This window comes from Sebastes umbrosus, chromosome 19, assembly GCF_015220745.1.
Source record: "Sebastes umbrosus isolate fSebUmb1 chromosome 19, fSebUmb1.pri, whole genome shotgun sequence".
Taxonomy (NCBI): Eukaryota; Metazoa; Chordata; class Actinopteri; order Perciformes; family Sebastidae; genus Sebastes; species Sebastes umbrosus.
In genome coordinates this window covers 9,205,549-9,219,032 of record NC_051287.1, presented here as the reverse complement: position 1 = coordinate 9,219,032, position 13,484 = coordinate 9,205,549, and the positions used below count along the sequence as shown (strand labels likewise).

The window sequence follows — 13,484 nt, the reverse complement described above, 5'->3', positions numbered from 1 at the left end:
TTTAAATATATATATACACAGATATTTTCTACACACAGAAGGAATAAATAGACATTTTATCACATTTGACATTTCGGATTTAAAGCTAAAATCTTTTTTTTTTTCGATGTCAGACATCTGCCATGAGGGAATCTGCACATGTATACACTCACAGAAACAAACAGGATAATGTGAATTACAAAATTTGTGAGACACTACATCATGGGAATGAAGGAAGTAGACGCTCGAGCGTTCATCTGAAGGATTAATAACTGCGGAGTTCAGACGACAGCAGGGCAGCTGCTGAGGGCAAGAAGGCCGTTGGCAAAGCTGGAGCTGTGTTAGCAGATATTTATGAACATTGAAATGTGTAGATGCAGAGGAAAAGCAGTGGAGTGTGAAGTACGGACATGACAGATGCACCACATATAGGACTTATGACAGCACACTGTATGTAATCTTATATTGAGATAGCAATATATATATTGTTATATAGTGATATGTTCTGGATAAACTAGGGCTGCCATTCGATTAAAATATTTAATCACGATTAATCGCATGATTGTCCATAGTTAATCTGTTCTATGGGAAGCTTTTTCTGGAACCATAGAGAGCCAAGAAGGTTAGTGCTATCCCTTTAAAGGCATTGTTTGACATTTTGCGAAATATGCTTGCTTGTTTACTTGTCGAGAGTTATGGTACATGTCCACAGGATCCGTCATTACCACGCTTCCCATTCATTGTCTACGTAAGCAGCTGTGCAATGCATTCTGGTAGCATAGCGTTGTTTTTGAAAGACGGACCATGACGTTGGCTGTTCCTCATTTGCATAAGGTTGAGGGCTAGGCTTTACGCAAATCAGGGGTGTCCAGCGTGACTCACCGCCTCAGAAAACTCCCAAAAGACGTTTAAACTAACCGTTGTCGATCTAATATAAAGACCGATTTAGCAACTGCCTGGTTTATTTCTCCTCTCAAATGTCTTCAGAAACACACTTCGGTGAACTTTCTTTGTAATATGACAGAAAAAAGTTTCCCAACAAACCACCAAGTTTGGTTTCAAAGCAGGGAGCAGACAGCCCACGAGTGAAAGCGTTCATCCAATCAGGTGCCTTGTGGCAGCCCATCAAGCGTCCAATGCTGGGAAGACTCGCGTCCAAAAACGTCCCTGTGGACACGTAGCATTACGTGATGCCACTCTCATATCTGTATGTTGAACTTTCTAAATATTATAATATCACCCTACTCTTGACGGACTACAAATGAAAGTGATGTGAGAAGAAGCAGAAAGAAGAAATGAATGAAATGAAATCATTTACAAAAGACGTTACTGATGAAACATGTGGCAGACAGGACGAGCACAAGCATGGGACAAAAGAGAAAACCACTCCTTATCCTGCCATACAGTTTTTTTTTCTAAAGAGTGACAGGGAAGCTCCTTCAGCACTGGGTTGTTTTTGTGTGACCAAGGACATGTTTGCTTTCATCCAGATTGTTGGTGAGATAAGGGGCTGTGAGTCACAGCAGGTGAGAAGAGGCTCTTTGCGACCACAGACACAACGCGATGGACAGATGTCAGATCCAGCAGCACACAGGATCGGGATGATTAAAGCTACAGAGCGAGGCCTTTTCATGACATGAGAGGATGACAGGTACTGATGAATGAGAGAAAGAGAGTAAAAAGGAGAAGCGCTAAAATATGAGGAGGAGGAGGAGGAAGACGAGGAGGAGGAGGAGGAGGAGGAGGAGGAGGAGTGAATAATCTGCTGATTTAGTCAATGGACCATATTCACACGGCGGCCGTTTTGCTCTTACGTCACGCTCAGGGTGGGAAGGATCTCTGGAAACTAGTCAGACAGCTATATAGCTATGGTGAAGTGGTCCAAACATTTGACTTGTGTACCCCAGCTAAGTGTTGAAACAATCAAATATGGTTAAGTCTGTAAAGACCGGTCCGGTTCCCACCCAGGTAAACAGTGTTAGCTCGGTGTTCGAGCTCGTGTTAGCTAGAGTAAGACCAAATAAGCAACTACACTTTAGAAACAAGCCCAAAAAACGCAACCCGCGACTACCAATATTTGTAAGCGCCTTTTCAGGAAAACAAGCCCAAAGTGGCTTATAATAAGCGGACTTGGCAACTCAGTCTGTTGCACCGTTGCCATTGTTTGCACTGTTAGCACAGTTAGTACCGTTAGCTGCAAGCCGCAGGCTCAGCCGTCGTCATGTTGAGAGCCGCGTGGAGGCACTAGATATGCTGTGAATTTCGCATTGAGCACCTTTAAAGTAGTCTCAGAAAAGAGTCTGATAGAGACATTGTGTTCTCATTTTAACTTCTAATTTTGTGAAAATTATCCATTAATACTGCTACAGGTTTTAACCAGGACTTTATGTTCCCATTTACCCAAAACTTGTTGTTTACTGTGTAATTTACAGTAAACAAGGTCCTCTTGCAACAAGCACAGCTCAGAAAGTGATGGGAAGAATGGGATGAAAAAACGAATAAGCTGCTGATTATAAACCAAGTCCAACTACATAAATAAAAAAAACAAGACAATTGTAATCTCCAGGCTGTTTGCAATGCAAATTTCAATTTTGAAATCCGATTTTTACCCATTTATCCGATTTTTTCAATTGTAACACATTGTTTAATACATAAATTAGACACAGAACAAATTCCAGCATTTATCTTATTGATTAAAAAATACAATACAGATTCTCAAAATGTTTGAATCAGTAATTAATGGTAAAATTGAGTTTATAATGTGCCTTTATTACATATTATGTGATCTTTGCTTTGAGCAGACCTTGAATATGTGTATTTATGTTTAGCAGAGTTGACTCACCCAGATAGGACACCGAGCACCAGGTTGAGCATGAAGAAGGAGCCGATGATGATGAGAGGGATGAAGTACAGCCAGTTCCAGGTGTTTCCTGCTACATCATTGGTCTGGACACACAAACACACACAAAGATGGAAATAAGAAAGAAGAATTTAGAGGCAAGTCATTACAATCACACACATACTGTATATATGATTCATTTGTCTGCACATCATCAGTAATGTGTAAGCATAGTTTGATCTTCTCATTAAATGTTCAATTTCCTAATAAACAGGTGGAGTGTGAAACCTAATGTGGGAAAACCAGCACAAATAAACTCCTGGATTGTCAGATTGTTCCTTTCTACCCTTTTTAAATGACGTATGAAATGTTTAATTACTCTGCACTCTGTTTGCTTAATTAAAATTAAAAAGAGTCATTTTAGTAAGAAATGGCAAATTAATACGAAATAAAAAGTAAATGGAATTTAGTTTGGTTTTGAATGAACCAGCTTGAGCTGACAGTGTATGAATATGTTTCTTTCCCATTTCCCATCCACAGCTGTACATAACAATGTTTTTTTTCCTTTACAAATTTGGCTGACTGAACTTGCCTCATTAGAAAAATATTGACAACTTTTCAATTAAAAAAGTCTCTCCGTCATCTCTGTGCGCTTCTTACCAAACAAAACCACCAACAAATATCCCGTTAACAAGAAGCTCAGTCTGCTATCACGCCGAAACAACTGCTTAATTCAACACGAGTTACAGCTCAGAAACATCCACTTTGAATAAATTATCCACAGATAAATAGGTGTGACCATTCAGTCTTCCAATTTTGAGCCGCCATGGATGGGGGTTGGTTAAATGATTTACACACCCTCACATGCTGTTGCTTTTGACTGGCCAATGACCACCGCTGCATGCAGGATCACACCACCCACCACCTGTTAGCTGTAACACGTGGGTATTAATCTGCTGCTATAACAGCCTCCACTCTTCTGGTTTCAGACTTTCCACTAGATTTTAGAAGCTGGCTGCAGGGATCTGCACCCATTCAGCCACAAGAGTATTATTGACTGAGCTCTAACACTTATGTTGGGTGATATGGTCTGGCTCACAGTCGGTTTTCGAGTTCATCCCAAAGGTGTTGGATGGGGTTGAGGTCAGGGCTCTGTGCAGGTCAGTCAAGTTCTCACACCAAACTGGGAAAAACATTTCTTTAAGGACCTAGCTTTGAGCATGGGGCCGTTTTGAAACAGGAGAAGGTCTAAACGGTAGAAGCAAACTGTTGAAAAAGACACAAAAACATTGGAGAGGGGTGTCCACATAGATTTGACCATCTAGTGCATTTCCCCCAAACTGACTTGTCATAGTAGGAAAAGCACACTTACTAATAACTTAGTCAACTTTATGAGGTGACAATATGTCTACGTTGTGTTTTCAGCTTGTTCTTCAACTGGCCAGTTGCTGCAATCAATCAATTACAAAAGAGTAGTGAGATACTTTTAAAAACTGACTAGGTACTTCTGTACAGACTGAGCAGCAGGGCTGATATTCATGCTTGTTTCCCCCCAGGGGGGTTCTAGGTGTCAGCACCATCCATGTCTGAGAGCGCCCCCACACTGCGGCCTGTTAGCGGGGGACACACCTGCGGACTGATGGGCTGTGTGAAGCACAGTGACATTTTGCAGACGCCAGTGTCGGAGCGCCGCCACAATCTGGCCGTAATTGTGATGGGAGGTTCAGGGGGGCTGAATCAGCAGGCTGGAGATCTATATTATGCAGTCGAGTATGTGAGATGAAAACACACACACATATACAGTAGCACACCCTCTGTCTCAGCTGTCAGAGGAGCAGCAGCCCACACTCCAGGATGAATGGTTGGCAGAAGCTTCACCGTGTTGCTTGGCATCAATTCTTTTTCTACAAGTCCAAAATCTCATCATGTCTTTCTGTGTCTCTCCCTCTTGACCCCCCCATATGGTTAAATTCTCCTTGTATGAACATTACATGAGCATCCCCTCACCTTCTCTCTCCCCCAATTCAGTTCAATTCAACAGTTTGGCAGACAAGCTTATTACTTTCTTTTCAAGAGTGACTTTTAACATTAACATACTTATTTTAAACCAAACCTAGGAATGCACCAATACCGATACTGGATCGGATATCAGGCCGATACGGGCTCAAACAGCTGGATTGGGTATCGGAGACAATAGGGCCGATCTCAGAGTTCAGAATTAGGTAACATGCAGCTCACTATTCTGTTTGCAGTAGCTAGCAGATATCTTCCCTCTCTGGGGAACTCTGGATGCCTGGTGTGGAGGAGAAAATAAAGAGGAAATGCACTCTGTTGCGTCAGTTTTCAGTCCCACAGTCAGCTGGTGAGGAGGGAAGACTTTTCTCTCCTGTTGACGCGGCCTTAATTCTTCAGCTGACTGCTCAGGCAGACAAGCCGAGTTCAGTTCAGTTGTGTAAATGTTGTTTGTTTTTTTTTCAGATTCTGTAACACAACAAGGACTCTTTTCTCAGATTTAAGAGGTTGAACAAGCTGAACGCAATCCAGCACACACAATCTGATTTTGCGCTACTCGTGAGGACATTTAGGTTTGTTTTTGGTTGTTTCTTTTCAAAAAGAAAGTTTGGGGATTAATCAGTGTTTATTTTGTATATTATTTTGACTATTACTTTCATTTCCATGCAGGGAATCTTGGTGTCATCTTTGACTCAGCACTGAAATTTGACAGGTCTTCTTTGTCTCGCCTGCAGTTGGTGCAAAATAGTGAAGCGGATACTTCTAAATGGTACTCGAAAAAGAGACAGCATCACACTGGTACTAGCATCCCTGCACTGGCTACCTGTCAAATACAAATACTCAAACTCCAGGCCGTTTAGATCCTCAGGACAATTGCTTTTAACGGTTCCACGATTGAGGTTAGTGGGTAAAGGAGACCGTGCCTTTGCAGAGGCAGCTCCAAAACTGTGGAATATACTTTCACTTTCTATCAAATGTTCCCCTTCCATTGATATTTTTAAGACGCACCTCAAGACATACTTAATTTCAGTGACCTTTGGTTGCTCTTATTGGTTTTAATGGTTGATGAATTTAGTATTTTATTAACTTTGATTTTTATAAATTGGTCTTACAAGGTTTATTTGGTTTCTGTTTTAGATTTGTGCACGTTATAATATTGCCTTGTATTTTTTCCATTGCAACCTATTGTTGTTTTGTTGATGATATTTTACTCGTTGTTCACTTTAACTTGTACAGCGCTTTGGTCAACTCCAATTGTTTTTATGCTTATTGCTATACAAGTAATAAGCATAAAACAATTTGATTAAAAAATGAATTAATACAGATGAAAAAATGTTTTTTAGGAAATCAATTTGCAGCATTAACGTTCAGTTTAATGAGAAGCCTTTCTTGCATTGTATCTGCATTTTTCTCTTCATATTAAGGACCATGCTTACTGTAATTACTGCACTGTTGCTCTAAAGAACAAAGCAAAAATACAATTTTGACTGAGAACATAAATGGCTATCGTCATCATGAAACGCTCTTGATCTAGTCCAATCGATCAGACTGGGATCCGACAATACGGCAACAGCACAATTACCCAACAGAAGAAGGAAATTGGGGATCAAAGTGTCGAGCATGACGACTTTATGATGTCATCCGAAGAGGAAAGAGAAGAGAAGAGAAGAGCTGTGGCCTCTGGGCAGCACGGAAGGACATCCATCACTTCAACTTATCATATGTCACGTCTGGACGGAGGTGTGATCCAGTATTCTATATTACAAACAGCCTCTGGCACTGTTAGGCAAACACATCTGTGGTTTCATCTACATTTAAGTCATATATTTAGGCTAAGATGTGTGTGTGTTTGCGGACTTGTGTGTGTTTCTTGCTCGCTTCAAATCTTACAATCTGCTACTTTATAATCTATGTTAAAAAACAACCAAAAAAATTATTATTTTGGCCCTTTACTCAACTGATATTTGTGTGTAATATATAATACATTCCACAAAAAATGAATAGTCTCCGAGGTGGCTGAGGTCAAAATCAAGAACTAAAGGACAGAATAAATGCCCCAACAGTTTTCTGTTTCCATGTTTACATTCCTTTACATCTTTTTTTTGCATATTACAAAATATTTGAAGCTGGAAAAAGCAGTTTTCATACTATATTTTACAGATTTCTGTAAATAAAGATCACCAAACCCTACAATGTTCCAAGTGAGCCCTGCTTTGGACCCTACCTTTAAAGGGGAACACCACCTAAATTAAGAATTCCAATATGCTATTTCCATGGTCTATTAAAGTTCAATTAATATTTGTGAACATGAGCTGCTCTCTCTCAAAGCCAGAAACCAGCAAAGTAAGTCTCAAACTTGTGATGTCATAGGGTATAAAGTCTGGAGCTGCTCCATAGACAATGAATGGAGACTGATTTTGTGGACCTACTGAATGTTTGTTTCCTCTTTTTTATACCTAAATGAGCTTTATTCTATTGTAGTGTTGTCAGTTGTGAAACAGAAAATGTTCCCATATACTCTGAACATTCCCCTGGGTGCTCTCAGTGTTATCTACAACATCTCTCCCTATTGATTGTCTATGGCGCAGCTTCACACTTTATACCCTATGACATCACAAGTTTGAGTTTTAGCACAGAGTTGTTCATGTTTACGAATAGTTTTTGAACCGTCTTCAACCATATGATTAACATATGAATTTTGAAACTGGGCGTAGTTTCCCTTTAAGTGCACTGGGTATATGGAGCCATGCAATGAGATTAAAACACACAGCGTGCACAGCAAGAGAGCAAATACAGGGCATATGGCAATCAAGGCCACTGGCTATACTAATTCAGTTCATTACAAAACTGCTGATGCACTATGTTGCCTTTAGCAGTACTTCTAATGACCCCATATGCTGTATTAAGCATAATGACAGAAGAAAACAAATACCGGAACAAAATGTAGTTATGAGTATAATAAGCAAAAAGTCGGTTTATTCAGAACCTCCTTGCTGGATTTAAAAAGATGACACACCAAAAAGTTGCCTCCTACACTTTGTTGGTATCTAAAAACGAACTTTACTGAGCTTGATGTTTTCAAATGAGTTCACTTGATATCGTTATTCCACCTCTGTTATTCCCATGAGTCATCGTTGGCTGACTGCTCTGAATGATCAGTGAGGAAAAAGCAAACGCTGCCACATAATTTGGAGTCATGCATCATGCAGTAGTGGTGTGACAGTGTACTCCCACTCTCAGCTTACAGTGCTCGCCACCACACACACACATTTTGTCTGATGCCAAGGGAAGCCTGCTGAGATGAAGACAGCCACTCTGAATCAATTCTGCAGCTCCTTACAGTCCTGAAACATTCACAACAAGCAGCAATGACGGTGCTTAACAGCTCTGGTGGGGGCACAGAGAGCAAAAGGTCCTCAGGGAGCTGCTTGAGGAAGAAAAATATATCAAAACAGAATTTGAGGCTCTTATCATCACGCTCAGAGTCTACTATTTTTTTCTCTTTTGACGCTGAATTAATTTGCTGCGGGCTAATTTTAGTCGTATTTAATCAGGCAGTTTGACTTCAAAAGTCTGACCACTTAAATGTGGACACAAAGTTTCCTTTCACATCAAACTCAACGAGTCTCACAAGCTGAGTTTCGTTGTATGGGAATGTCATTTTCAGGCAACAGGGCTTTCTCATAGTTTATGTGGCCTGATCTGTCGCTACAGGCAGACACAGACATAGGCCTACATACACACATGCATGTCCACAATCACCTCGATATTGATACTCCAGTTAGCTTCAGTATATCCACTGAGGTTCAAGGATTCAACAAAACAGCCACGACTGATTGTTCACACAGTAGTAGTAACCGTCTCCTCTGTGCTGCTCTATTTTTACGAGAATTTGACAAGCACAAGATGTTCTCCTGACAAGGTCAAGGTGCACCTGCCTCCGTGACTCTCACGGCTCTAATGAAGTGAGGAAAAAAGGTGCCTATGATCCCTCACATCTCAAACCACACACACACAGATCTCAAAAATCAATGCAATTGAATCAATATAAAGCAATATTATTAAAAGATCCCATCACTTGGAAAATATTGATAGGAATTCCAATACGTGATTTGAATTTGATTGGAATGAGAGCAAATACGTTATTAAGTGACGTGTACATTTCTTGCAGTGTTAAGCCTGAACATGACACAGCAGAGGTAATTAGGGGCCGCGTCTAATTTGATGGGTCGCCAGGAGAGACAGAGGAAATGTAATAAAATCACGGGGCATGAAGCGAAGATTGCCACATTATCAACGCTGAGAAACAACCTACGCATCCCACTGCTGCTACAATGGTGGTGCCACTTCCCCGCTGACTATCTCAGAGTTGAAGCAGCATTCATTGTGTGAATCAGTTTTAGCCTTTGCTGTCTTTTGTAGATCACTGTCACGGCATTTCTGCTAAGAAAAGAGTGTATAGATGAGACGGATGGACATGGTGGGACATGGGAACATGTCAAGATGGTACCTGAGATTTGTGTTTTGAGGTTTATCAAAGTCTCTTCAGAGAAATTGTACATAGATACGCCTCACTCAATATTTTTGTTTTTTATAAATCTTTATTAGATTTTTTAAAGTCCCAGTGAAACCTAAGTTAGAGCGTCTTTAGTTTCTGTACTGTGAGTATTCTCCAGTGAAACACAATATTTGAAAGGACTGCTACAAAGCAGGCGAGCTTAGTACGATACAGAGCTACAGCGGACTGTGGCTTCACACACACAAACTCCCTTGTTGCTAAAAGTTGCAGACTGATTGATGGATTGATGTCATGATATTATTGGTTGAAATTGGATGGCACTAGCTTACGTAAGCACACGTCATATTTGTTTTGCATATATTGTTAAATAGGTGCACAATATGACTGGGGATGTGATCTAAAAAAGTTTTTTAAAAAAAGACATATACTCGGTTTTGACCGAGTCTTGTTTTTATCCAAGCCATATTTCCTTAACCTTGACCACAGCAGGACACAAAGGGACTCCAATGAGAGAATGATGTTGGAAGTTAGATCTGATCTAGTTGCTACCGGCTGGTGATAACATGGCATCTATATCTAAAATGGGATCTGAAGGTGAAAATTAAGGTGAACATGTTCTGTGCTGGAGAGCGATGAACGATATGGCATGTTCTGTTTAAGCCCAGGAGCAATTCAGATCATTTAGTTGTCATTTAAGTGCAAATGTTGAAAAACAATAGTGTACTATTAAAAATCATGGAGGGAAAGATAAAGCGTGATCATGTCTTCAGTAATCTGTCTTCATATTAATATACAGTTTTCACCTTCAACACGGTGACAGTTATCAAAACAGTAGAAATGTTGTGGCTGTAGGAGAGGTAAAATCCAGGAAATGAGCAATAATAATTTGGAAGGATAATGATCATTATTTTTCTCTGTGTGAACTTGTGGATGCGTATTCCACCATAATCTGGCCTCCAACGTTCTGGAGTTGCATATTTGTAACATCCACCGTGTGATTTAGCTGCTAAAGACGACACTGATGGGAGGATATTTTGCTGGAGTCAAAAGCTCTGCAGCGGCTGGCAACGTTATGATCATTAGCATAAGCTGAAATCGCTCTTCATTTGCACTCTCTTCTCCTCTTTCCCTCTGCTCCTTTCGTGATTAAAACATCAAGAAGGAGCGTCGACTCAGTTTGGTGACATTCTCTCCTTTCCGGGCTCTCTCGCTGGGTGTGAATGCTTGGATTTCATCATGTACCAGGACATGCTGGCTTGCTGGCTTCCACAGCACAACAGCACTTTGTCCAAAGAATAAATAACTCATTGATTTCAATGAGATTACAGTGTGGGTGTTGCAGGGTGTCTGGGAAAACAAAACAATATCTAATCAACTAAATAGTTTGTTTATTATAATAATGCCTTCCAAATTGACCTACCGAACATGATGTACATGAATAACAATATATATGATATGAGCATTTTCTGATCTGCCACCTCTGTAGGTCATGAGGTACTTATCCATCGAAGGTGTTTACTTATAAAAGAAAGGCTCACCTAAAGAAAATGTATATCCGTTTAAGTGTACGCTATATTTAGAATATTTTCCGACGGCGAACTGAACTGAAAGTGAAACGGATCTATATGTTTTTTGTCCTCTGACCCTGAGTCGGAAAGCAGAAGGAAAGAGCTGTCTGACGGCGAGATAGAGCGGTGAAAATATTCAAAATATAGAGTGCACTTAAACGAATATAATTTTTTTTTAGGTGAGCCTTTTAGGTGGCTAAAATAAGTTTTGCTGCCGTCCCTGTCCAAAGCACTGTATTGCTTTGCTATGGTATCGTTGCTCCTGTCTGTTTCTCCAAGCTGGGGGCACGCCGACTCTCATCTACTGTAAGTAATACACCTACTATGGAAAAGTACCTCATACAACCCTACTTCAAAACATCCAAACTATCCCTTTGAGGTTTGGTTTAGGCAACAAAAATTATTTGTTTACGGAAAGTGGTCACATTTTAAACCAACTCATGCTGACTGTTGCAAGGAGGGAGGATACATAAAGTGGACTCTCGTGTAAAATCACTGAGGTCACCGTCCCCTTAAGAGGATCTACTTCTGCCCCTGATAACTGCTTACAAGACCGATACCACAACAGGTACTGTACTGCTGTTTTCCTGGTGAGGAAAGTCTCTCGACAACATTTAACTTCTGCCAATCAAATAGAGGCAAATGCCTCATCGTGTAGACTATCTTGTATCTTGTATGGTACCAATTCATTCTAATGAAAGTTGTGTATCCAGTGCATACCACAGAATAGAGTACTGCTAGTTTGTTTTTGCATTGTGCAGCCTACGACACATTAGAAATTAACGAGAGATCAAACCAAAAACAGTTGGTGTGGGCATATTGTTACAGGTTCCGGTGACATCATTAATTATGAAACAGGAAGGCCAGTTTTAATAATTCAGTCCCAGGCCAAAAAACTGTGTTTCTGTGCTACTTGTGCTACTTCGTCTCTCATTAGCTTTAAATATGGATGTATTGCACTTCTTAACAGAATAACCAGGACTATTTGAAAATGAATGTTCAGTTGATTTGAATAGTTGTATTCAATATTGATGATGGGTTGTGTATACATGTAGAATTAGGGCTGTCAAAATATCAGATTTTCACTACACGATTGTCGTGGCCAAGAGATTATGTTGCATTGCATTGCGGCAACAGTTGAGTCGGGTTCGACGGAGCCCTCTGGACTATCGCTGTACCAATGCAGTGGTATCAGTGAAATGAACAAAGTGTTTCTCTCAGTCTGAACTTGGCCTAAGTGTCTTTTTCCCCCCCGCCTTTACACTGAGTTTGCGTCATGCACATAAAAGTAGCTTTTCAATTCTCTGCGCAGTTTTTCAAATATTAAATCTTTATGGTTTAAAAATGAAATTGTCTTCTTGTCTGATCGGCTTTCAGACTGGACTTCCTGGTTTTTGTATTTCACCTCATCACTGGTAACTGCAACAACACGCTCACACCATCAGAGGCATATTGTCGGTCTGAATGTGCCCTCATTGTCACCACTGCCTCCAGCTGAAGAATAACATGGCAGACAGCAGTGCTTCGTTCCACTACATCAGCTGCTGCGAGACCACAGGATCCGGGGCCGTGGTCTCGCCGGGGGAGGTGAAGTTATGAGGGAAGAAGGGGAGGGTGGGGGTGGATGGACGGCAGAGAGGAAGCAATAAGGGAAGAAGAAGAAGAGGGCGCAGGATGGTAATGACGGGGAGAGGTACTCTGCATTTTCTCTTGCTCCATTAGAGAGGAAGGTCTGAGCAATCCCCCTCTGGGCAGACGTAGCGCAGTCATCAATCTGTGGGGTTAACGCCGGGTTACAGGAAAGTATATAATCGACAGAATAGAGTCCCCGCCTCAATGCTGTTCTGGCTTCATGATGTTTTAGACTTCACCCTCCCCCCCTGCTTCTGTAACAAGAATGCATCTACATTTGTAGACTCAGGATATTAATGCATGCATGGCATGCACGCACGCTCCACTGCATTCACACAAATACACCTATAGCTCTATTCCTCTACATATGGTTTCTCCTTTTATTTCCTTTGTTCAGCACATTCTTTGGGGAAAACTTTGAGGAACAACAGCTGAGATGGTGAGTTACAGGTACTTTGAGGAGGTGCCAACAGTGCTGCCTATCAAGATGAGTCAAAGAATCATCACTTCATAAGAACTACTATTAAAAACAATAACCACCATTTACTACCACCTCTACAATGACAACTTCTTAACAAATCAAAACTGTTGAAATGGGCATGTTGGACCAACAAACCCTGAACAGGTGTACAACAGGATATGACAACATTTGGATGAATTAAAGAGAAAATTTGACAGATTGTATATCCAATTAGTGTCGATGGTGAATGTACTCAATCAAAGCAATAAATTCCTCAGTGCGTGCTATATTGTTTGCGAAAGCTGTGTTCTCCGGCTGCTCGCGGTGCCATGTCGGTCATAATGAAACTCATTAGAGAAGCGAAGTCCCGACACTTCTGGTGGACCACCATGGGACCTTATTTCTGAAATGAGCTGTAGTCAACGGCGAGAGACAAATCATTTTTTTATCCCGTTTGAATTGCACCATGAATCA

At 40.8% G+C, this 13,484-nt stretch overlaps 1 protein-coding gene across 3 annotated transcripts in view; it reads right to left on the bottom strand.

Annotated features, from left to right (window-relative positions):
• Window positions 1–13,484, bottom strand: part of cacna1bb (calcium channel, voltage-dependent, N type, alpha 1B subunit, b) — a 161,868-nt gene that overhangs the window by 75,539 nt on the left and 72,845 nt on the right. For all 3 annotated transcript variants that reach the window (XM_037752462.1, XM_037752464.1, XM_037752463.1), the window contains exon 9: window positions 2,822–2,925. In XM_037752462.1, the coding sequence (XP_037608390.1) occupies window positions 2,822–2,925 (104 nt within the window). The remainder of the gene's footprint in view (window positions 1–2,821; window positions 2,926–13,484) is intronic.